The sequence below is a fragment of the Lampris incognitus genome, chromosome 20 (genome assembly GCF_029633865.1).
Source record: "Lampris incognitus isolate fLamInc1 chromosome 20, fLamInc1.hap2, whole genome shotgun sequence".
Lineage (NCBI taxonomy): Eukaryota > Metazoa > Chordata > Actinopteri > Lampriformes > Lampridae > Lampris > Lampris incognitus.
In genome coordinates, this window is record NC_079230.1 from 18013277 (window position 1) to 18038771 (window position 25495).

Here is a 25495-nt window from a genome sequence, read left to right on the forward strand (position 1 = left end):
TTGCAAACATATTTGCTACCTTGGTTTTATCAGTCGGCGAAGACAGAAAATAATCTATCATGAAAAAACATGTCGGGTAGCAATGCTGCACAGTTGGTTCAACCACCAACCCCCCCCCCCTTCTGTGTCAGCCAGCAAGCCCCAAGTCAATTCATATATTAATATTATTCATACAGCCCAGTATCAGGGGCTTTACAGCAACACAGCATCCTGTCCTTAGACCCTCACATCGGATAAGGAACAACTCCCTAAAAAAAAACCTTCAACAGGGGGGAACATAGGGAGAAACCTTAGGGAGAGTATGATGAGGACGATGCCAAGCAGCATCCACATGACGCTGGAACAGCCCAGGACCCGAGCCACATGATCAAAATCACCATGTAGACCTGACAGGAGGACAGACTGCACGTGCACACGGGGGGAGACTCACATCACACCATTCACATACACAGGAGAGGAGACAAGAAAAGACATTAGTCACATGTCTGAGTGAGAGAAGGATACAACATTGAAACAGGATAACAAAATTATATGGATTTGTAAGATATATAAAGAATATGATGAGGAAGATGCCAAGCAGTGTCCCGGTGGCGACCACCGTCACCATGGAGACCTGGGACTGCACGCGCACACAAGGGAGACTCACATCACACTAGTCACACAGAAGAAGAGAAAGGAGAAGACATCATTTAGAGAGAGAGAAAAGACATGTGAGAGAAGAGAACAGTTTGCAATAATCAATAATCTATACTCTATAATCTGGTGGGCAGAACAGTGGTTGGTAAATTCGCTGAGACAGAAACCGACACGCCATGCAGTACAGGTTGTGAAGCACTCAACTTAAAGGCAACTAATTGTCGGCTAAGGCAAAAAGATGAGTTTTAATTTTGGATGTAAAGGACTCAACAGACTCCGATTGTCTGACGGCAGCAGGCAGGTTATTCCACACGAACGGGGCCTGATAGGAAAAGGCCCTGCCACCAGCCGACTTCTTTTTAACTTTGGGTACACGCAGGAGCCCTGTAGTTTGAGAGCGAAGAGCTCGAGACGGACTATACAGTTTAAGGAGATCAGACAGGTGAGATGGGGGCAAGCCCATTTAGGATTTTATAAGTCAGCACCTTGAAGTCTGATCTAACATGGATAGGAAGCCAATGAAGGGAGGCAAGAATTGGTGTAATATGGTCAAATCTTCTAGTTTTAGTCAGGATTCTAGCTGCAGCATTCTGAACCATCTGAAGACCTTTAGTACTCTCATGTGGCGGACCTGAAACCAGAACTTTACAGTAATCAAGTCTGGGTGAAACAAAAGCATGTATTAGAGTCTCCACGTCAGCCATGGAGAGGAAAGACCGAATTTTGGTTAAGTGACGTAGTAAGTGAAACAAGGCGGTCTTGGGTTTTTTTTTTTAATGTGCTTAGCAAATGAGAGGCTGGGATCAAAACGTAGCACCAAGATTTTTGGCTGCCACCCTTTGTGAAACCACAGAGCTGGCGAGTGTTATCATTACTTACTTGTTCAAAAAAGCCCCCCCTTCAGAAATGTTCTTTCGTAGCACATTAAAACACTCACTAGTGCCAGAGATGCCGAGCCTGACCTCTGACGCCACTTTTAGTACAGAAATGTAACAACATGGAAGTACTGAACTGAACACAATCCAAACTTGTAGTTAATCTTTTATTGCTCAACGCGGTCTTTACATGAGTAACACTCACACATAAAACATCTCCAAGCTCAGAGAAAAAAACCAAAAACGATTGTTTTTTGTGCTCACAACCAACAAATGCAAACCATTTAAGATGAAATATAAGGTATTATATTTACAATTTTCATTACATACAAATATTCTATCTACAAAATACCAACATCAGCTAGCAAAGTGATTTTAGTTTGGAAGTGTCAGTTACATTTTTCCTTAATTTATTCTGTGTTATGTACACTGAGAGAGCCACGAAACCAGAGTCCAATTCCATGTGTGTGCAACCTACATGGCCAACAAACATGATTCTGGTTCTGGTTCTGAGACAGCTGATCACTGTTTGTATGGCTGTATGAGTTTGAAAACAATCATACGAGGCTTATGTTTGTGTATGCATGCGTGCTTGCACATGCGTTCGTGCATGCATGTGTGTGTATGTTTGCATATGTGCATGCATGTGTGCGTGTTTGTTCATGTGCCTGCTCGAGTGTGCACGCTTGTGTATCTGTTTGCATACACATGCATGTAGTGGGGTCATGTGGCTGCTATCTGCTTGAATGGGTGCGACTAGTACATTTAACTTTTGCATGTTTAACTGTCGAAAAACTGTTGTTTTTTGTGTTGTTTTTTTTTACCCATTATAAGTTTTGAGCTTTGATACTTGTTTGATTCGGAGAACTTTAGCCATCAAAACAGCCCTGCTGGACACGATTTGTTATTCACAACTGTTCTTTCAAACATAAAGTTGAGCTGGTTTTAGCTGAACACGTTCGTTCCAAAGCGATTTACAGATAAGACGGGATCATGAACACAGACAGATACAGGGGCATAGAAACGGGTCATTGTTAGTATCAGAGGTGTCCATCCCCTACTCTATCGTGCTCAGCGGCGTGATAACCAGCGGTCCATCGTTCTTCCCAGATTTATTAGTGCAGGGGCTGAAGAACGGATAGATGGCCTCAGTGAAGGTATCGGCGAAGGTGTAGATGTGGATCTTGGCATCCACATTGTAGAAAGACACCTGCAGTGGAGGGAGAAAGCACGATAAGAAAAAGAGAAATGAAACAGCACCTGGAAACGACAACATAGTTTCAGCAATATCAGGACCTCCCTCTTTTGGACAGGCCAGGGAATGGACAGGTTATAAAGAGGATTGATTAATGCACTGTGTTTACAGGGTCACGCAAAGACAAGATGCAGCCAAATATCAAAGACCTAAACATTTTCTACGCTTAAACTGAATAGGACAGAATAATAGAGAATAGAAACCTCTATCCATCCATCCATTCATTATGCAAACCACTTATCCTGCTCTCAGGGATGCTGCAGTCTATCTCAGCAGTCATTGGGCGGCAGGCAGGGAGACACCCTGGACAGGCCGCCAGGCCACCACAGGCCCCCCCCCCAGGGCCCCCTCCCCACACACACACATTCACGGCTAAGGACAATTTAATATGGCCAATTCACCTGACCTACAATATCTTTGGACCGTGGGAGGAAATCGGAGCCCCCGGAGGAAACCCACACAGACACGGGGAGAACATGCAAACTCCACACAGAGGACGACCCCCGAGGTTGGACTATCCCGGGGTTCGAACCCAGGATCTTTTTGCTGTGGGGCGACCGCGCTAACCATCGCGCCACCAGGATCCTCCATATAGGGCATTTTCAATTTAGAAACTTTGCCCGTGAATGAAAATTTTAGTTACAATATTGTATAGTCCTCTATGACAGCAAAGAGCGACGTAGATCCCAGTTTTATAGAGAGAAAACCAACCTCACTGTTTATATGATGTCCAGGAAATATCAGTGTCACCACAGAAATTAATAGCATGCTATTCAATATGTCTTTTTTGCAAATATTTAAGCTAAACCCTAGTAAGGACCACTGACATTTGAAAGATGTAAAAAGTGGGTATCATACTGGGATGGGTTTTGCTTGGAGGTATGCACTGGAGAGAAGAGGAATGAAAGTCAGTAGGAGCAAGACAGAATATATATGTGTGAATGAGAGGGAGGACAGTGGAATGGTGAGGATGCAAGGAGTAGAGATGACAAAGGCGTATGAGTCTGAATACTTGGGGTCAACTGTCCAAAGTTATGGGGAGTGCAGAAGAGAGGTGAAGAAGAGAGTGCAGGCAGGGTGGAGTGGGTGGAGAAGAGTGTCAGGAGTGATTTGCAACAGAAGGGTACCAGCAAGAGTTAAAGGGAAGGTTTACAAGCTATGTTATATGGTTTGGAGACAGTGGCACTGATGAAAAGACAGGAGGTGGAGCTGGAGGTGGAAGAGTTGAAGATGCTAAGATTTTCACGGGGAGTGACGAAGAAGGACAGAATTAGGAATGAGTATATTAGAGGGACAGGCTCAGGTTGGACAGTTTGGAGACAAAGCAAGAAAGGCAAGATTGAGACGGTTTGGACATATGTGGAGGAGAGATGCTGGGTATATCGGGAGAAGGATGCTGAATATGGAGCTGCCAGGGAAGAGGAAAAGAGGAAGGCCAAAGAAGAGGTTTATGGATGTGGTGAGGGAGGACATGCAGGTGGCTGGTGTGACAGAGGAAGATGCAGAGGACAGGAAGAGATGGAAACGGATGATCCGCTGTGGCGACCCCTAACGGGAGCAGCAGAAAGTAGTAGCAGTAGATTCTAAGGTGGGTTTTGGTGTGTTCCTGCTATTTTGAAAGGCGGTGCATGACATAAACTACATTTCCCATACTGCACCTGTCCTTTCTCAAAGTCCACAAAGATACCAATCCTCTGTGGTCGCAGGCTGATATGGACATCTGTGGAGGGCTCACTACGAAATGCATACTTGTTCCTGTCAAAGTAGGAGGGGAAACAAAGGGAGGACAGGAGCGATTCGACCATGAGTTTATTACAGGAACATCTTTTTCACTTACCCCGTGTTACACATTACACCAAATGGCCGAGCATGTGGCACTCAAATGAATTCACCACTTCCAGATTGGTCAGCAGCAAATGATTCAAATATTTGAATAAGTTAACTTGACCGCCACCTCATAATCAGAGACTGATAAGGTTTTTCTTGAGGAGTTTTTCCTCATCCGGGTTTAGGGTCCAAAGATAGAGGGGGTCATATGTCATAAACTAGTCTTGTATATTGTACTGATTGTAAATTTCTTCAGAACTGCACAAATAAACTTGACGACTAACGCGTGATAACTTATCTAAAGACCGTTATAAAGCAATTTAAAGTCCAACTACAAGTAAAAGTGGGACACATTAATGTAGCCCAGGGCACCTGACTCTGCCCAAAACACTCACTTGTCTCTTAGACTTAGGAACCAGTATCCGTTGTTAGGGGTAACCTCGATCTTCCCCTTCCTGTTTATTGATTGGCTAGCCACGCCCAGATCCCAGTCAGTCTTCCCGCCCACTTCCACCTGTTGACAGGAAATACAGAGGCGACTTTATTGACAGAGTTATGCCTTCATTCAAATATTCAAACACTGAAACCATAGAAATGTGTTGCCCCCCCCAATCATTATTGTGACCCTGGAAGCCTTTTATTAGGAAAATCTGCCTCGCTGATTTATTCAGTCACACTTAGAGGAGATGAAGACGAGACAAAGAACAGACAAAAGAAGAGGGAAAGGGAGTCAAAGAAGTGAGCGAAAAAGAAAATAATTGATTTAGACAAAAAAAGGAGGCATCCGGGTGGCATAGCTGTCTATTCCATTGCCTACCAACATGGGGGTCACTGGTTCGAATCCCCATGTTACCTCCAGCTTGGTGGGCGTCCCTACAGACACAATTGGCCGTGTCTGCGGGTGGGAAGCTGGATGTGGGTATGTGTGCAGGTCGCTGCACTAGCGCCTCCTCTGGTCGGTCGGGGCGCCTGTTCAGGGGGAAGGAGGAACTGAGGGGGGGTAGCGTGATCCTCCCACGCGCTACGTCCCCCTGGTGAAACTCCTCACTGTCAGGCGAAAAGAAGCGGCTGGTGACTCCACATGTATCGGAGGAGGCGTGTGGTAGTCTGCAGCCCTCCCCGGATCAGCAGAGGAGGTGGAGCAGCGACCGGGATGGCTCGGAAGAGTGGGGTAATTGGCCGGATACAACTGGAGAGAAAAAAGGGGGGGGAAAATCCTTAAAAAGAAAAAAAAGAGAAAATATAAACTGCGGTCCCTTACCTCCCAGTAGTGTCTTCCAGATGAGAGAGCCTCTCTGCCGAGCAAACAGACGACCCTGTCAAACCTCTCTGGGTTGTCTGGCAGCGACTGGTGCCGGTCCCCACATTTCACCTGGCCACGACAGAGGCAAGAAACACACAGTTCACATTCAACGCCATCAGCCGTCACCCTTACACCAGGAAACGTTCAACACGTGCAGCAGCGGAAGAAGTGAAACCCAGACGAACACCCTGACAAGACCAGCACATGGTTTCAACACCAATATGAGGAGAGCTCCCGTCAAAGCTGTACACAACATGACAATATCCCAGTGACAGAGGGCAACAAACCCAGTGAAAAGAAATCGAGTGAGGGGAGAGAAGATCAGGGAGGATTTAAACCATACAGAGATTTTTGACTTGGGCCTAGTCAGAGAGGATGATGCGGTTTACAAACATCAAACTCCACATTCACGCAAAAAGAGAAGACAGAAACTATTTTGCGGAACGAAATGGATCTTGTCGTCGGGTAACTTTAGATGCAGGTATCTGCTGTGCACGGTCACTTGATTAACAGCTGGCTCACCTTCTTCAAATCCTCTGATATGACCAGCCTGGGGTGGGCGGTGTTGGAGTCCAGAGTCACGTCCACTATGAGAGAGAGAGAGAGAGAGAGAGAGAGAGAGAGAGAGAGAGAGAGAGAGAGAGAGAGAGAGAGAGAGAGAGAGAGAGAGAGAGCGAGCACAAGTTGTTTACATCATACCTAATATGTTGTATGTTAATTATGACATTGCAAATAAAAGATGACTTGTAATGCCAAAGTGATTGAAATTGGACGTGTTGCTAAGAACATGCATTGCTATATGTCTGATTTAAATTACGGGCCGTGACCCAGCGACACACCAGGACAGCTGTGCGTCTCCTTCTCCATGTGAATAGGAACTTACATGCATACTCCTGAATCTTCTTCACTTCTGAAAGAAAACAAAACATATTTCATGAAGACAACCGACTTCTCTGCAGGCCCTACTGGAGCCTATCCAGGCCTCCTGCCTTAGACTTTTGGACTCTCTCTCTCACATCAAACAGCAGTCTCTAATAAAATGCTTTTTAACATCCTAGTGGCTAGGTAGCTGTATTTCAGTAGGCTGGTGGTATAATGTGTAGCATAACGTTCACTAGATTGTGTATGGATTTCCAAATTGGTCAACTTAAAGGTATCTTGTGAAAAAAAGTGTATATTTAAGTTTTTTTTGTGGATTTACCCCCCTTTTCTCTCCTCAGTTGTACTTGGCCAATTACCCAGCTCTTCCAAGCCGTCCTGGTCGCTGCTCCACCCCCTCTGCAGACTACCACATGCCTCCTCCAATACACATGGAGTCGCCAGCCGCTTCTTTTCACCCGACAGTGAGGAGTTTCACCAGCAGGATGTAGTGCGTGGGAGGATCATGCTATTCCCCACCAGCCCCCCCCCCCCCCCCCGACAGACCAGAGGAGGTGCTAGAGCAGCGACCAGGACACAAACCCATATCCAGCTTCCCAACCGCAGACACGGCCAATTGTGTCTGTAGGGACGCCCGACCAAGCCGGAGGTAACACGGGGATTCGAACTGCGATACCCGTGTTGGTAGGTAACTGAATAGATTGCTACGCTACCTAGACACCCCTTACGTATGTTTTTTGAAGTATTCTTACTGTGTGGGACTAGAACTATACTACTACTACTGCCTTTATTCAGTATTCAAGAAGAGTAAAAGCAAAGGTACTCTCGAGTTTACATTTGCAAGTACAACAAAAGTAAAATAAAAGTGCACTTGCTAGTTTTATTTTGAAAGCGGTATGACATTGACGTAAATGTCTTCATGTGGGCCGGTGGGTGATACTCACTGGGCTGTGGGCGTGCTGGGCTGGGATCCACCGCTGGAGCAGGAAAACCTGGAGAGAAACCACACCAGGTGAATGAGACGTGGACTACTCATCCACCTTATGGACAAATTTCCAAACAACGAATTTTTATTTATTTTTATTTATTTTTTTACAGGCAGTAATTTTTTTTACAACTTAAGGTCAAAATGTCCCTCAACTAAGTTAAGATGACCGAGTAAGGAAAGCTTTTGGTGTTGGAAGAATTTCAACTTCTTACACAAGGGGGCAGTATAATTCTTTGATACAGGCTACCGGCCCATTGAGCCACACGTTCATCTCTGTCATGCCAAAACAATGAAAGACACAGCTTAGCTGTTTCTACCAGCCACCTGAAATTGAGCACTAAACACACCTGCCCTGAAACGACAAAAGGTCGCATGGGCTGTTGTGTCACACTGATGCAAGTATCACACGGTACCTGCTCTCTGCACCAGTACAACAGGAAGCAGGAATGCCCCTTCAGTCTTACACTGGGCAGAGAAGTTTTTATTTCTCTCCGTGAGGGGTAAACCTGTGACCGACATGCTGCAGGACGAACCCTACAACCGCCAAGATACCAAACCCGTCATCCATAACACAAACCGCCTCTGCAAACAGTCTGTCTCTGGCTAAGCCCCTCACCGATCTCAGCAATGTTTTTCAGTTGTTCCTGGAATCTCTCCACCAAGGCTGCCAGCGACCGGTAGATGGTCCCCGTCCCAAGGTCAGAGTTCACCGACACCCTTGACCAATCTCTGGTTGGTGGAGGGGTGGAGAGGGTGAGGAAACTCTGTAAGGGCGATGTTGAAATGTTTGACTAACAGATGTATTCATCATTTATCGTGATTTTTCAGTTTGCTACCAAGCCCCCATTGTGAGTATTTATCAGACGTTTCATGTGAGGCCCGTCTCATTTTGGACGGCAGTTCTTGGAAAGGAAACTTCCAAATATCCAAGGAGCTCTGATCACTCTCAATGTGGGTGAATTTATCGAAATCAAAATGCATCTTATCAAATCGACGCTCACCTTGACGCAGTGAATTTGGTCCTCGGACTGGGCGAGCTCCGACAGGGCCTGTCCTCGCCTCCTCAGCTCGGCCACCTCCAGCTCCAGCTGGCGAATCAGAGCGTCGGCCTGGTGCTCCGCCGCCCGCCGGCTCATCTCCATCACCTCCATCAGCTCCGCCTGCGAGCGCTCGATGGCACACACCAGCGCGGAGAACACACACACGCTGCCCGCCGTCTCCCGCTCGACGGCGAGCTGGCGGGGGGAGAGAGAGGGAGGGGAGGCTTCATGAGTGTGGGCCTCGTGTGTGTGTGTGTGTGTGTGTGTGTGTGTGTGTGTGTGTGTGTGTGTGTGTGTGTGTGTGTGTGTATGTGTGTGTATGTGTGTGTGTGTGTGTATACACATAAGACTGACCTGCAGTTCAGCAACTGACATTCTGATCTCCTCAACCTTCTTCACTCTCTGTCTGATCATCTCCTGGATCTCCTGCTGCGATACACTCAGCTGGGCCTGCACACAAACACACACACACACACACACACACACACACACACACACACACACACACACACACACACACACACACACACACAGTATGTGAGGGTCCAAACACATACTCAAATACAATATATTTACAGTGAGACATGTGCACATACACACACATGGGCACATATAGAGAAACTCAGGAAAACACATTAGCCCATGCACAGACACACACAACATGCGCACACGCACACACACACACACACACACACACACACATTTATCAGACATTCATCCCACCTTCTTCTTTTTTTCTTTTCTTTTTCATCGTATTTGCCATCCATCCATCCATCCATCCATCACACCATTAAACCCCACGTGCTTTGGTTGTTTCAAGTCACACATTCCCTTCCCCCCCTCCCTTTCCGGCGGCCTTCTCTCTTTCTATCTTCCCCCGTCCGTGTCTGATCAGACGTGTGCTATAATCATCCATTCTGCTATTGATTCCTACTCCCCTCCCTGTCTGTCCTTCACCCATTTGTCCCGTTTCCATCTCTCCCCGTCTCCTTCCACTATCCCGCCTCCCCTCCCGCCTCTCTACCTTCTTTTCCATCCATTCTGTCTCCACCGGCACTGTGTCGTGGTTTTGGTGGTCCAAGGCCTCACACTCGGGACAGATGCAAACTCTATCGGTCCTGCAGTACACCTGGAAATCAGCAGAGACCGCAAGTCTTACGAAGGCTATGCCACGATGTGACACTATTAAAAACACACCATCACAAAGCTTATTACTTTATTAAATGACATGAGGATGAGGATGATGATGATGCCAATATTATGCAATCAAAATGATTAGACAATGATGAGAAATTTTGTTGAATTTTAAATTGACGATTTGTGGCATTTAGTAGATTTTCCTTATATATCTATTTATTTTATTTTTTAAATAATATTTTTGACCCCTTTTTCTCCCCAGTTGTATCCGGCCAATTACCCTGCTCTTGCAAGCCATCCCGGTGGCTGCTCCACCCCCTCTGCCGATCTGGGGACGGCTGCGGACTACCACATGCCTCCTCCGATACATGTGGAGTCGCCTGCCGCTTCTTTTCACCTGAGAGTGAGGAGTTTCGCCAGGGGGACGTAGCGCGTGTGAGGATCACGCTATTCCCCCCCAGTTCCCGACCAGAGGAGGCGCTTGTGCAGCAACCAGGACACGTACCCACATCCCATCCGGCTTCCCACCCACAGACACAGCGGAATCGAACCAGCGATCCCTGTGTTGGTAGGCGACGGAATAGACCGCCACGCCACCTGGACACCCAATATACAACATATGTTTGAAAGCTCTGACCTGCCTGTACAACACTGGCAGATTTGAAAGTATAATATTCATATTTCTGTGTCTGGATTTTTTTTTTTTTACACTGTGAAACTTTGTTGGGCAAACACACAAACAAACAAAGCAGCTATAAGATGAGGAGCCATACCAGGATTCCCCTGCGGTGGATCTCACAGAGGGGCAGGCTCTGGCTGTCTCCCACCCCGCTCAGGGTGAACCGCCGGCGGCCGCTGTGGCGGCTCTGGGGCGGGGGCAGCAGCGCAGGGGTATAGGTTTGGCTGTTCTGCGTCAGGGTCGAGGCAGCGATCGGACTCGGATTGGGCACCGAGGAGGCCAGAGGGGGCACGCCAGAAGGGGCCAAAGGTGAGAAGGATGTCAGGATAGGTATGCCTGGAAAGATGAAAAGACAATTAACATGAGAGGGGGTATACAAGAGAAAGGCCTCGATGGTATGGAACGCTTAGCCTTTACCTTAATGTATATCTATCTATCTATCTATCTATCTATCTATCTATCTATCTGTCTGTCCATTTGTCTGTCTGTCTGTCTGTCTGTCCATTGTCTGTCTGCCCATCCATCCATCTGTCTGTCCATCCGTCCGTCCGTCCGTCCGTCTGCCCATCCATCTGTCTCGCTCTCTGTCCGTCTTTCCATCCGTACATCTCTCTGTCTGTCTCTCTGTCCGTCCTTCTCTCTGTCTCACTCTGTCTGTCTTTCTGTCCACCTGTCTCTCTTTCTGTATCTCTGTCTGTCCGTCTGTCTTTCTCTCTGTCCATCCGCCCGTCTGTTTCTCTGTCCGTCCATCCGTCTGTCTGTCCGTCCATCCGTCTGTCTCTCTGTCCATCCATCCGTCCTTCTGTCTCTCTGTCCGTCTGGCTCTCTGTCCATCCGTCCCTCTCTCTCTCTCTCTCTCCTCTCTCTCTGAACTGTCTCTTTCCAAAACGTCATGTCACAACAAACGAATAAAATAAATGAACAGTCATTACAGACTGTTTTTTGTACTTTTCCAACTGTGAAAAACATACAAAGCAACACACCAAAGGCAACGACCTGAAACAAATGAAACGAGATTAATCTTAATGGCTTTTGGAAACACTGCAACAGAAAATCTGATGAGAATTTTTGAATTAAAAAAAAGAAGTAGAAAATAGGAAAATGTTCCAAGCGTCTGTAATTATGAATCTGGATATTTTTTTTCTACTTGTAAGTTGAAAACAAGCTTTTGAGCCCATCTATTATTTCAGGTTTAGATTTGAGACACAAACTATTTGTCCCATAATAACGCTGTCACCTGTCATAAACCATATACCATTGACTATCATTATGACCATGTACCACTACAGAATGAGAGCTGGTGTCAGTGTTTAGGTCCAGCAGACGTTACCATCACAGTGAGATGCCACCTTTACGTCTTTTGTTCACAAAACAGGCCGAGTTCAAAACACGTGGCAGTCAGACACTCACTGGAGCTAATTTGACGCTGTTCTTCGGTGATTAGTGTGGAATGATTCATCTGCACCTGCCGCGGCAACCTCCTCCTTAACTCGTAGAACACATCGTCCGGCATGCCTCCTTCTCCAACCCCGCCTCCTTTTCCTGTTCTCCTGTCTCTCGCCACTCCTCCTCCTCCTCCTCCTGCAACCACTCCCCTCATGGATTTGAACTGTTCAGTGATCTCTCTTAGGGTCCTGTTGATCTGGAGGTCCGGACGCTTCTGGAAGGTCTTCTTACATAGAGGACACTGGCACGACTGGGGCAGGAAGAAGCAGTGGAGGAGAGAGAGGAGTGAAGAGAGGAAGAAATTAACAGAGGAAGGAAGGATGTTCTTTGATATGCTGTGATGATGATCAGGTCGGTCATTGTTTTTATGTGTTGTTTGGTTATATGGGGTTTTTATGATCCATATGACTTTCTACCAAGAACACCATTTACACATCCAAACTCACCCATGCAATGCGAATTGTCTTGTGATGAGTTTGTTTTGTTTTTTTTGGACTCCCCCCCCCCCCCTTTTTTTCTCCCCAGTTGTACCCAGCCAACCACCCCCATTCTTCCGCGTCTGTCCCGGTTGCTGCTCCACCCCCTCTGCCAATCTGGGGAGGGCTGCAGACTACCACATGCTTCCTCCGATACATATGGTACATACCCCGATACATACCCCCTGAACAGGCGCCCGACCAACCAGAGGAGGTGCTAGTGCAGCGACCAGGACACATCCGGCTTCCCACCCGCAGACACGGCCAATTGTGTCTGAAGGGATGCCCGACCAATCTGGAGGTAACACTGGGATTCGAACCAGCAATCCCCATGTTGGTAGACAACGGAATAGACCGCCACGCTACCCGGACGCCCATTGTGATGAGATTTGACTTGTTTATTGATAAATCTGAACCCCCCCCCCCCCAACAAAACTTGCCAGTTATGAATCACAGACTTTGTAGCCACCATCTTTGGTTTAATTTCCGAGCACTAAGAACATAAATATGCACAAGATGGGGGGCAGTAGACTCATTTAGGACAAAAGTAAATCCGGCATGCATAGGAGCACATGTCGTTTCTTCAGTTCATATTGTAACGACCACGGATGACAGACCCTTTAGTCAACTGGTTAACGTAGTCACCCATGGTGCGGGAGGCCCGGTGTAAGAGGCCAGATTAACCACCGCCAAACAGTATAGCCTGGGGTATAAAATAGCCCAGGCTGGTTTATACTATGGGGTATATTTTCGGCTAGGCCAGACTATATCCCTCTAGTCCAGATTATACACCCCCCCCCCCGGGGTTACAGAGGGCACTATTTCAAAACTCTAACAATTGTGTGTGCAATTCAATGTTCTGAATTCGTTTGGCTCTTGACATGCAGTAATTTCAGCAAGCATGGTGAGCAGACATCTCTCTCTCAATCACATATGGATCAAACTATGTTAATGCATACAAATGTCCTTCAGATTGGTAGATCAAGGTGAGGAAGGTTCCTAGTGAACTTAAATGTGTTAAAAAAACAAGTTTTTGCTGTCATTATTGATGCTTTTAAGCTAAAATATTTATTAGCTTAGCTAAAAGAGCTAAGACAGTTGCTAGTTAGCCAAAAGCTAATAGGCTAGGAAGGTGATAGAGATTTGAAAGTTTCAAAGCTTTGCATGATAGTTTATAAGGTTGTGTCATCAGTGTGTGAAATAAAATCAAAATGTAATACTGTATCCTTGATTATTTTGTGTATCTGGGTGTGGGGGGTATAATCTTGTTTAGAAGGGTAGGAAATAGCCTAGCCTAAATAATACCCCGGGGTATAAACTGGACTTGCCCAGAATATACCCGGGGTATAAAACAGGCTAGTCCATTTTAACCCCGGGTCTGAGAATGGGGGTATAATCTGGCCTATGGGGGTATGAAATAGCCTAGCCTAAATAATACCCCAAGGTATAAACTGAACTAGCCCATAATATACCTGGAGTATAAAACAGGCTAGCCACTTTAACCCTGTGTATAGTCTGGCCAGGGCGTATATCTTGGGCTGTTACACCGGGTTCTGTCCCAGCTGTGGCGGTTCCCGGCTGCCCCCCGAATTCGCTACATTGGTGTTAAAAGCGGGATGGTGAGAACATGAGGCCATTGGAAGTGCGTGCGCCCAGAGGCGTGAAGGAGCTGATATGCTGAAGCCCGAAGGAGGGGGGTAGTGTAACAACCATGGATGACTAGACAGGTTGGACCCTTTAGTCAACTGGTTAACATAGTCACCCGTGGTGTGGGAGACCCGGGTTCGCGTCCCGGCTGCGGCCGTTCCCTGCTACCCCTGAATTCACTACAATATGTTTCATTTTGTTGTAGACACTAACTCAGGTGATGCCGGCAAGGGTTCCCCGATTCTGAAGGAAGTTTGCAATAACTTTACAGGTTATCAAAAATAGAACAGGTGATTTGAAAATATTCAGAAGCCGTGCAGAAACCAAGATTCAAGTCATGTGCCTAGCTAAAAAAAAAAAAAACTGCACATTACGTTATTTTATCTTGTCTGTTGATTTATAGTGCAACAAGTACAAATTGATGTACTCATGTATTTTGTTAAAATGAAATTATCAAAATATCATTCTGAAGACACATCATGATAAATATCTTGTTAGTCACTATATCAATAATCACTGTGAGCACAGTACTCATGTCAGTCATAGTTACTGAGACAGGGATTAGAGAGGATGCGGTGCACAGAAAACTCCTGGATTATCTAAAACTGTGTGGATTAGGACATGTTTATCTGAGGTTTTAGTCTCAGAGAAAACACACACCTTGGATCCATCCCAGTATCTGGAGATGCAAGCCATGCAGAAGCTGTGGCCACAAGGTGTGGAGGACGGGTTGGTGAAGACATCCAGACAGATGGAGCACTGGAACTGCTCATCAGACAGGAAACTGCCATACATTGACATCCTGGACAGGAAGAACAGAGAGAGAGAGAGAGAGAGAGAGAGAGAGAGAGAGAGAGAGAGAGAGAGAGAGAGAGAGAGAGAGAGAGAGAGAGAGAGAGAGAGAGAGAGAGAGAGAGAGAGAGAGAGAGAGAGAGAGAGAGAGAGAGAGAGAGAGAGAGAGAGTAAAAAAAAGATATCAGGTAAGGGTCATCTAAACATCTTCTCAACAGTCCAAAGGAATTGAATCAAGTGCAACTGGACTTGGTATATATATATATCCAGTTGCACTTGATTCAATTCCTTTGGATAACCATGACCTGGATGAATGAGAACATTCACAGACATCTCAACAGTTTATCCAACAGTGTGGTTCAGCCATGCGGTCAATTTGTAGGACAAAATTAGCCGCAAATTGGCAGAAGGCTCACACACCAAAATCCCCTTTACATTTTCCTATTTGGAGAAAACGAAATCCCCCAAAATAACAAGTGCGTTTCACACAGGTTTAAGTCACCTACTGATTTTGTTCTGAGTCAAATGCTGTCTATGGATGCTCTCATTTTGAAGCAGTAATTTACTCACAGTACAGAAATGTAGGACGGGAGTGAAGAAGGAGAGGAGAGACAGAGAGGAGGAAGGAGCATGCAGGTGGTTGGAGGACATGGCCTGGAAGCTCAGGAGAGCTTCACATGAGGCGAAGAATCGCCTAAGGAAGTCTGCGGTGAGGATGGCTGCCGACGTGGGCATGACCCCCATCGTTGGCATTTCACACCGTTTCTTCTGCCACCGGATGTGGGACACAGGTCGAGGCTCGGCATGCCCAGGGAGAGAGGTTGTTCAATAGAGACTAAAGCACTACAGTTGGCTTTGTGCCTCACTGACAATGCCCTGTCTTGTCTGCTACTGCTTAGCCTTGAGAGCAGGCGTAGTTATGGAGCTTTAGTGGGGGCCCTGGAGAGGCGGTTTGGACAGTGTTTACAGCCTGAACTCCTGTGTAATGAACGGTGTAATTGATGCCAAAAATCTGGGGAGCCATCGCAGAGAGCTGCGCAAGGAGGAGGAGGGCTGTGCTGAAGTGCGACAGGTGGACGAGTTCATCTGTCGAGAGCTGCAGACAGTGGACATGGCAGAGTGGAGACAGCGGCTGGAGCAGGATGCTGACCTTCAGCCCATAGGTCAGTAGTTGGGGGCACAGCATCGGCCTCTGTGGGAAGATGTAGCAGAGTTCTCCCCAGCAACCAAGGGGCTGTGGTCTAAGTTTGGGGCTTTGCGGCTATATCAGGGAGTGCTACAGTGGGCTTGGAAGAAGCCAGCAACAGGGGAGGAGAGGTGGCTGGTGGTGGTTCCCAAAGGCCTGCGGGAGGCAATGCTTAAGGCCATGCATGGAGCCGCAGGGTCTGGGCCTTTTGGAGTTACTAAGACCCTCCGTCGCCTCTGGCAGGGTTACTACTCAGGTCAGTGGAGGAGGGACGTGGAGAATTTTTGCCGCTACTGTGACCGCTGTACAGCCCATAAGGGTCCCCCTGGTCGTTCCCATGCTGGAAAGAGTGGTGGTGGATATAGTGGTTCGACTACCTCACTCAGACAAGAGTAAACGCTATGTCCTTTCCGCCATAGACCATTTCACAAAATGGCCAGAGGCATACGCTCTCCCAGACCAAGAGGCAGAGACAATCATAGATGCCCTAGTGGAGGGCATGTTCAGCTGTTTTGGAGTGCCGGAAACCATACACAGTGACCAGGGGAGGAATTTTGAGTCCTGGGTGTTTGCCTCCATGTGCGAGAGTCTGGCCATACACATGACCCGCACCAACCCCTTGTGGCCCCAGAGTGACAGCTTGGTGGAAAGATTCCATCGCACCTTGGACCAGCAGCTGGCCATCCTCACTTCGCAGCACCAGTGGGACAAGGATGACCATCTACCCTTGGTGCTCATGGCGTATTGCTCTGCTGTTCAGGAGACCACATTCTGCATGCCTGCCTTTCTCATGCTGGGGAGAGAGCTCTGTACCCCTGCAGAGTTGGCTTTTGGTTGGCCACCGGATCTCCCAAACCCTTCCTAAGGTCCTGAGTATACCAGGAGGCTTCAGGACTGCCTCGAGTCAGCCCACGTTTTTGCCTGGGAGCTGCAGCAGAGAGCCAGTGTGAGACAAAAATGGAACTATGATGTGAGGACACAAGGGAGGAAATTTCTGGCTGGAGAGTTGGTCTGGGTCTACAACCATTAGCGGAAGAAAGGCTGGTGCCTTAAGCTTGACAGCCAGTGGGCGGGTCCTTACAGAGTACTGGAAAGGTTGGGGGAGGTCATTTACAGGGTGCAGCTGCTGTCCAAGGGGAGGAAAGGGCGCTCCATAGAGACAGACTGAGGCAACGGAATAGACCGCTACACTACCCGGATGCACTTGCTTTCCTTGTTTTTCGTTTGGGTGGAGGAGGCGACCAGTGAGTTGTGTTAGATAATAGGCAGACAACAGCCGTAATAAAGATGATGCTCAGTTCTGAGTTCTGTGAGTGTGATCTTTATAGTGGTGAACGCTACAATAAATTAAGGTAAACAGGAAATAAACAATTTAACCCTTCATGCGTCACGGTGTGTAACATTCCCGGCGGTTTCATTCGTCGCTTTGATTCTTCTCTCTGCCGTGCACGGCGGTTCAGAGCTTATCTATTCAACACGGAGATAAGTGTTCGCACCAATCAGAGCAACTTAAGATGCGTCTGTATGGAGGCACCCACGTAAAAGAGCCAGTTTTCGAATACTCAGCTGTCTTCTGGAGTCAAAATCTTTGCTTGGTTTTGACCATTGCTATACCGGAGAGACTTCCGTTCGCCTGTTCATCTAGCCACTGCAGTGTTTTGGCGTGAGCTTTGCCTCGGTGTGTGAGAGCGTGAGACAGCTTGAAAGCGTGAGGCTCACGTCAGATGCGTGAGAATCGGCAACGCCGGTTGAGCAACACCGAGGCCGCAATTGTTGCCATACACACAGACAAGGATTTAACCGCTGTAAACGGACATTACTCCCATGTAAAGAGGGTAAGGTGATATTCCTAAAATAATTTTGTTTCTATAAATCAATTTAAACTTTATCAATCCCTGTGGGGAAGTCTGTCCTCTGCATGTGACCCATGCTAACCATTATGAAGCAGTGGAGCAGCCGTTCCCGGCGACCAATTCGCCATTATTAACTAAGAATGTAAGACTTTCTTTTGACAACTATGTCGGAAACTCGAGAGACGATTTGGGATTTTGCAGACGTACTACAAAGTCACAATTAAGACTAAATTAAAAGTAGTATTCAATTCCAGTGTGAGGAAAAGAACAGGCCTACACTCTGTTTGCAGAGAGCGACAGAGCGCTCACTATTATATATACTTTTTTTTTCTTAATTCAATTTAGCAGTCATCTTCGGTGTTCTTGTTTTGTTTGATATTAGGAATCCTGAGAGAGACGGCTGGAGTGGGATTCATATTAGGACAGTAGGGGACTAAAACACTCAATTTTCTGTTAGCACAATAGGGGAGGGTTTAACTTGATTGACAATGTCAGATTGGGGGGAAAATTAGAGCGACATAGGGAGAGATTGAGAGGGGGAGAGAGAGAGAGAGACTAAGAGAGAAAGAGACAGGTGGGGGGTTGAGAGGCAGGGTGGACTTTTGGAATTGACTTTTCTCATTTTTCGAAGACTGGAACGGTGGAAGGATTAATGATTGATCAGTCTTAGAAATGCGAGGGTCATGAGAAAAGAAGCAGGGATAGAGAGAGGAAGATTAAATAGGGTGGGGTGTGGCGAGAGAGAGAGAGAGAGAGAGCAGGGTTTAGAAGAGGTTATCGATGGAAAAGTTTAAGACATGAGAAAACTTGACATTACATAACACACACACACACACACACACACACACACACACACACACACACACACACACACACACACACACACACACACACACACACACACACACACACACACACACACACACACAAACAAATGTCCCTTGCCTCAGATCAGATCGAGGAGGTCAGAAGACTGTTTGCTTTGGAATGAAGTGGGGCAAGATTCTGTCCTGATATGATAACACTGACACATACCCACATACTCACACAGACACACATTTGTTTTTCTACACTTGTGAGGACCCTCGTCGACTGCACTGATTCCCTAGCTCCTACATGTTTAACCTCAATCCTAAACCCAAACTTTAACCTAATCCTAATTCTAATTTTAATCCTAAACCCAAATTTAAATTGGTCCTCACAAATATACTATAAACACACACACACACACACACACACACACACACACACACACACACACACACACACACACACACACACACACACACACACACACACACACACACACACACACACAAACACACACACACACAGGTAACAAATTGTTGATCATTGAAGAACCCCTCAGCAGTCTTATAGCAAATTTGAATTTTAGAGGACATGATGAGATTAGTTTCCTATTTTATTCTATTGAATAGAATTCTTCTTCTGTTCATAACATTGCAGTGTGAATTGTTTGTAATGACCTGAGTCTTTGCATGTTTTTGCTCAGTATTTTGGTGATTATTTCTCTGGTGACAACTGGCAAACATCTGAAATCTCTTACAATTTGGTCTCAGTGGGACACTGAAATGACAAATACTTTGAATAAATACTATTTCCCAAATGAAAAAAAAAATCAATCGATATAAAACGGCTAGTTATAGTTCTGGTATTCATAAGATCATTACTGTCATGTGTTAAGAGTACAATTATTACTTCTTAACTAGTTCATATGGAGTAGTTAGCTGACTGCAAATTACAACAAGAAACCTACAAGAAAAATGAGCAAATGGATGAAGATTAATGGGAGACCAACATACAATGACTTAACTGTATACCAAATGTCTTCTGATTCCAAATCAATCAATCAATCAATCAAGTTAGTGCACTCATATATTCATCCATCAAAGCAGCCGGTGCTGACAAACCAGTGGTGAAAACATAATTCGCTATAAAAGGGACATCCCATACTCTGATAGTATCCCCATCTTGTTCTGAAGGCTAGATCTCAACCAACAGTCTCACTCATAAATACACTGTCCCTGTCAAAATGACGTCAATAATGTGAAATGTTTCCAAAGTCTATGGAACCAAAGCCTGATTCTGGTTCAGACACAGGAGCACCATGGTGCCTTGTTAACAGACACTTCAGTTGCTCAACATGAAGGGTTATAAATGCTGTGTATCCAAAATCCTAAATACCGAATAAGAATCACATCCGCTTGGTTTAAGATGCCAAGCACAGGTGAGGTGTCCCAGTAACTCCATGCGACTCCTCCCGTCTCCCTCCACTATCCTGTCAAAATGTCACATGTAACATAGTTGCCCTAATTACCGTCCTACTGCAGTGCTGACAGGGTGCTCGGGCTCTTTCGACATCTGCAGAAACGCAGCAAACCCGATTCTCTGGCTAAAGCAGTGTACTGCAGGTACTCAAGAGACCTTAATTTTCCAAACCAGTTCCTCAACAGTTACATCAGAGTCACAGCATCCTCTGCCATCTCCTAAACATACAATCAGTGAGCCCGCCTCCCTCTGTCTGAACCAGGCAACCTTGTAAAATCAATTAATCAACTTATCACAAACACCGATCAATCTATTGATCGATCAACCATCGATCAGTTTGTCAATAATCGATCGATCGACCAACCAATCTCATAACAAACAAGTAAACAAATAGATGAATAATTAAACGTTTGTAGGAACAAACAGAAAATACATGAAAAACATGTAGAAATACATAACCACAAAAAAAAAACATAAAAAGAAGCAAATAAACGAAATACTTTTACCTAGTAAGGGTTTTTAGTGATACTTAAATATCTGCTGAGATTATCATTTCAGGTGCTGCAGTTTTAACCACTATACTCCTCGCCATTGGTTGCTACCGCCATCGACAGTTTTGGAGTTTACGCTTATTCTAGCTCTGAGGCGTCTCTGACCCAGAGCGTCAGTCAAACGTCCAATACGCACGCCAAAGTAAATGAGGATGGTGAAGTTTACCTGTCTACCTGGCCAGGTGAGAGGGTCAGCACAGGTGTTCAGACCGTCTGCCTTCTGGTTGGTCTCGCTCGGCTGTTGAGCTACCAAAGGCGGCTTAAAGTGAAAACAAAAAACCACAGCAACAACTGGTGGAAACTGCACGGTTGAATAACTCCAGAGATGTAGCGATACGAAGGCCTTCTCTCTGGCTTGCTTTCTTGTCCGTCTTTTCTTGGTAAGCAGGCTCTCCAGAAGACGCACTCCTTTAAAAGTGTTTGTGTCACCCTCCCGGTGAAAGATGTGTATGTGTTCGTGACACGTGTCTATAGGTAACTGGGGAAGTCCCGCCCACTCACCTGTCTGTCCACCAGGTAAATGTGGCAGGACTGGTTTCTGCATAAAGGGAACTTCCCTTACACACACACACACACACACACACACACACACACACACACACACACACACACACACACACACACACACACACACAGAGTTTCAGCCAGTCAGAATCTGTCATCTAACCCACTTTTCTGTTTTATTTTGGTCCGTGTCTGCTAGCTTCAGATAATCTCAGCATTGACCGTTCGCAGATGAGTACATTTCTTTAAAGTGTTTCAGTCGAGAAAAGCCCTCCTTATGTCCCAGTATGCCATTACTGCCATCACTACGACTATACTGTAAACAGTACTGCCTATACTATCAAACAACCAATCCCTCACTCAATCTACCATTATCATTTTTATACTAATACGAAATCTACTACCATTTGTACTGCTACTAATGATGTCAGCAAAAACTAAATCATTTTTCACAATTTTGTACAATCTATGCATATAATGCATATCAGATGAACATCCTTTATGTCAGATTGTTATTATGATCGACTTCCACGATCATCGACTACAGAAACCGAAGTTGTATTATGCCGTTACACTGCTACTAACAATAATGTATTGTTTAATGGACCCCCGGGGGGCTATTCTGTTTCTTCATAAGTGACAGAATAACATCCATAGACGCGGTATGGATTCAGTGTCTTGCTCAAGGACGCTTCAGCAGGGTGGGGTTGTGCTAACATGGGGTGCTTGTGGCAGTACGAACCCCTCGCAAACCCTGCACCGATGCATGTATTGATATTGTTATTGTTGGACTAAAACAGCTTTGGTTTAGCCTGTTGAGGTGTAGCTGTGCTAGCTGGCGACCGTGCAACAAAGGTGTCACTCTTTTGGCAATGGCTAATGGCGCTACGTGACCAAAGCCCGTGAAAAGTATGAAGTCTACAAACACTTCTCCTTATCTGTCTGTCTTTCTCTGTACCAAGACTCTTGATTTATAGCCAAGGCGTGAAGTGTTTGTGTGTGTGTGTGTGTGTGTGTGTGTGTGTGTGTTTCTGTGGTTGTCCTTTCTTAAATCTGAGCTCGAGTCATTCCTTCCTCCTAATGATCCAGATAGATACGGGGACTCTCAAGACAGCCTGTACCCATACAGGATGCGCCTCGACTGGGCTTCCAAAACAGAACATCTCATCTTAACTCGGGTCTAAGTTGTTGTTTGTCTCTTGATAAAACCAGCAGTAACTTTTTTTTTATGGCCTCGTGTTGTCTTTGCTGTCAATCAAAGGGTGCTATCATGAAATAACAGCATGGTACAAAGCAATATTACAAGCTTGTGTTGGCCTAATTTGGATTTGGTGCTGTCTTCTTTGGATTCGATATATTTTTCAGTTTTTCTTTGGCGTAGCTGTTCATAAAAATTATCAAACTTACACACCGACTGTATGTGTTGGCAAAATAGGATGCATTTTCATACCATTTATTTGTTTCTGCATAAATTCACCAGGCAGTACTGAGCATAGAAACCAAGAAAATGCTCCAATAACATGGATACACATCCATCCATCCATTATCCGAACCGCTTATCCTCCTCTCAGGGTCGCGGGGAGGCTGGAGTCTATCCCAGCAGTCATTGGGCGGCAGGCGGGGAGACACCCTGGACAGCGTGCCAGGCCACCACACAGGGCCCACACACACATTCATACCTAGGGACAATTTAGTAATGCCGATTCACCTGACCTACATGTGTTTGGACTGTGGGAGGAAACCGGAGCCCTCGGAGGAAACCCACACAGACACGGGGAGAACATGCAAACTCCACACAGAACAACCTGGGATGACCCCCAACGTTGGACTACCCCAGGGCTCGAACCCAGGACCTTCTTGCTGTGAGGTGACTGCGCTAACCACTCACTGCACCACTGTGCTGAACATGTATGAGGAAATAAAAATGAAGATACTAAGTGCTTTGGGGGCATTTTTATTTCAGTGACTATCAACACAATCAATTTTGAGAATGTGACACAATGAGAATTGCTGCAACAGTGATTTACTTAAGGCTGTGGTCAACAGGTTAACAGTTCGGCTGGGCAGAACATTCCCATTTACTGAGTGACACATCGATACAGGGAAACAGGGAAGCTGGATATTATAGATCCATATGTAAATACAGTTTATCATAAAACCTTAATCTGGGCCCTGTTCCAGAAAGTGGGTTTAGTGATAACTCTTGAGTTTGTTAAGCCTGAGATGAGGGGTTTTCCCTTCCAGGAAGAGAGATAACTCAAACTCTGGATGATTCTGGGAACCTAATCTGCTCGCTGGCTGGTTTTCCTTAACAAACCCGGAGTTTCTCCCTATCTCCTCCCTCCCGCTGAGCCTGAAGCAGCTGTCGGACATGGGGTGTCCTTTCCTTGTCAACCCCGATCAATGTTGAAATCATTCACATTTCATTTGGTCTTCTTTATTTCCTACAAATACACATGCATCAGTTAGCGTTTATTAACATAATTCACCTATGACCATGCACCCACCTCTCACTGGCGTTCTAATAATTCAGTTTCAATCTCTGCCTTTTCTAATATGCCACCCCAAGTATACCATTTCTTGGTCAGTTTTTGACATTTTCTTGATCAGATGCATTTTGTACAACTCCTTTACAGGTGACTGGGAAAACATGAGGATGACATTACATTCTGCAGTTCTGTACGCAGAATGAAGCTGGCATTTTCCGAACATCTCATTATGTTATTCTGTGCTGTGCAGGTTAGTGGACCCTCCTCAGCCATGCTATGTTTAGAAGGATACTAATGTGCAAGTTGCTTCTCCATCCGTCATTCATTCTCATCCCTTCGGTGTACAGTTCAAACTCAAAATTCCACACGAGAATGTAAAGAATAATTTAAATGGGGAGAGAACTATCAGTAGCTCTGAATCCCTCTCTGTGGCAGCAGACAACGTGCTTGCCATACTTGGCATACTTGCCATACCTGCCATAAGCATGCATTAGAACTTCTAACTCCAGTGGGGTGAAGTGGGACGACCTTTTTTTCTCGCCAGTTGCCATGGTGAATCGTAGTATTGGATTTCCATTAATGGTGGCTTTTTACATTCGTCACACATGCTTAAGTCAGCGTGAACATACTCAGGCTTGATGCAGATTGGCTGTTCGGGAACTGAAAATTCAGTGTTTCCCATCTCAGGTTTATCAGGTCAGAGTTCAGGGCTCAGAGTTTGTTAAACCTGCTTTCTGGAACAGGCTCCTGGACCTGAACTGGCATCCAGGATACTGGGTGCATGCCAACATGGTCATTGCTGATAGATGAGGTGTCCAGTTTGGTGATTGAATTCCAGTTACAATCTCTCACCACTGATAACCAACAAGTTCTGCTTACCAAAATAAACCAATGCTGGTATTTTTCATTTTGCCTCTGCTTCCTCACGTGTTCCAAAGAGCTCTTTCTAGGCCACTGTGTCACATCACTCACCCATACATACGCCCAAAATGTCAAACAGGAAAAAAACACACACGCACATTTATGTCATGCTGCAACCATTGTTCACATATTACCACACTTACATACATGCACAAATGGGTCACTGACAGACATGTACACGCAAGCACACACACACACACACACACACACACACACACACACACACACACACACACACACACACACACACACACACACTTGCTTACTGTTAGTCCATCGAGTCTGATGATGACATCCCTCCTTGTTAACAGTGTATTCTTTGATGACTGTAGAGTCCAATTCTTGATCCACAAGTTTTATTACACGTTGGCCACATGAAGTCTGAGTTAGTGGGGGCAGGCATGGTTGTGTGTCTCCTTAGTATTTTTGACATTCCTCTCAATTTCCAGCTGTTCTATACTTCTGTGGCAGATCTCCCGCCAGTTGGAATGGTTGATGGGACCTTGCTCCAGTCTCAAGGGGTCGACACAACACTTCTTCAGCGATGTTTCTAGCTGGTTTTTGTATCGCTTCTTCTGATCACCTGCGGACTGGTGGCCCAGATGAAGTTGTCCATACAGAACTTGATGTGGCAGGCATTCTTGAGGCATTCTGATGACATGCCCAAGCCAGCACAGTTAGTGTTCAGTGACCGTGACTTCTATGCTCTTGCAGTTTGTTCT

General features: G+C 45.9%; 1 protein-coding gene across 1 annotated transcript; it reads right to left on the reverse strand.

Annotated features, from left to right (window-relative positions):
- Positions 1-1667: 1667 nt before the first annotated feature.
- On the reverse strand, positions 1668-21250 carry LOC130130612 (zinc finger protein RFP). The gene is made up of 15 exons (XM_056300350.1): positions 21026-21250; positions 14849-14990; positions 12030-12315; positions 10714-10955; positions 9828-9932; positions 9158-9253; positions 8765-8998; positions 8380-8527; positions 7720-7767; positions 6780-6806; positions 6419-6483; positions 5855-5965; positions 4989-5107; positions 4425-4521; positions 1668-2721 (listed from the first exon to the last, which is right to left on the reverse strand). Exons 2-15 carry the CDS (start codon positions 14987-14989, stop codon positions 2569-2571), a joined length of 1872 nt encoding a protein of 623 aa, XP_056156325.1. The 5' UTR covers position 14990; positions 21026-21250; the 3' UTR covers positions 1668-2568.
- Positions 21251-25495: the final 4245 nt, after the last annotated feature.

Coding starts and splice junctions, on each gene's coding strand:
- LOC130130612 (XM_056300350.1), bottom strand. CDS start 14,989: ATGTCAATGTATGGCAGTTTCCTGTCTGATGAGCAGTTCCAGTGCTCC. Junction 9,254..9,827: donor CAGAATGGATGGAAAAGAAG/GTAGAGAGGCGG, acceptor GTTTGTGTGCAG/GCCCAGCTGAGTGTATCGCA. Junction 5,108..5,854: donor CTGGAAGACACTACTGGGAG/GTAAGGGACCGC, acceptor TCCTGTCAACAG/GTGGAAGTGGGCGGGAAGAC.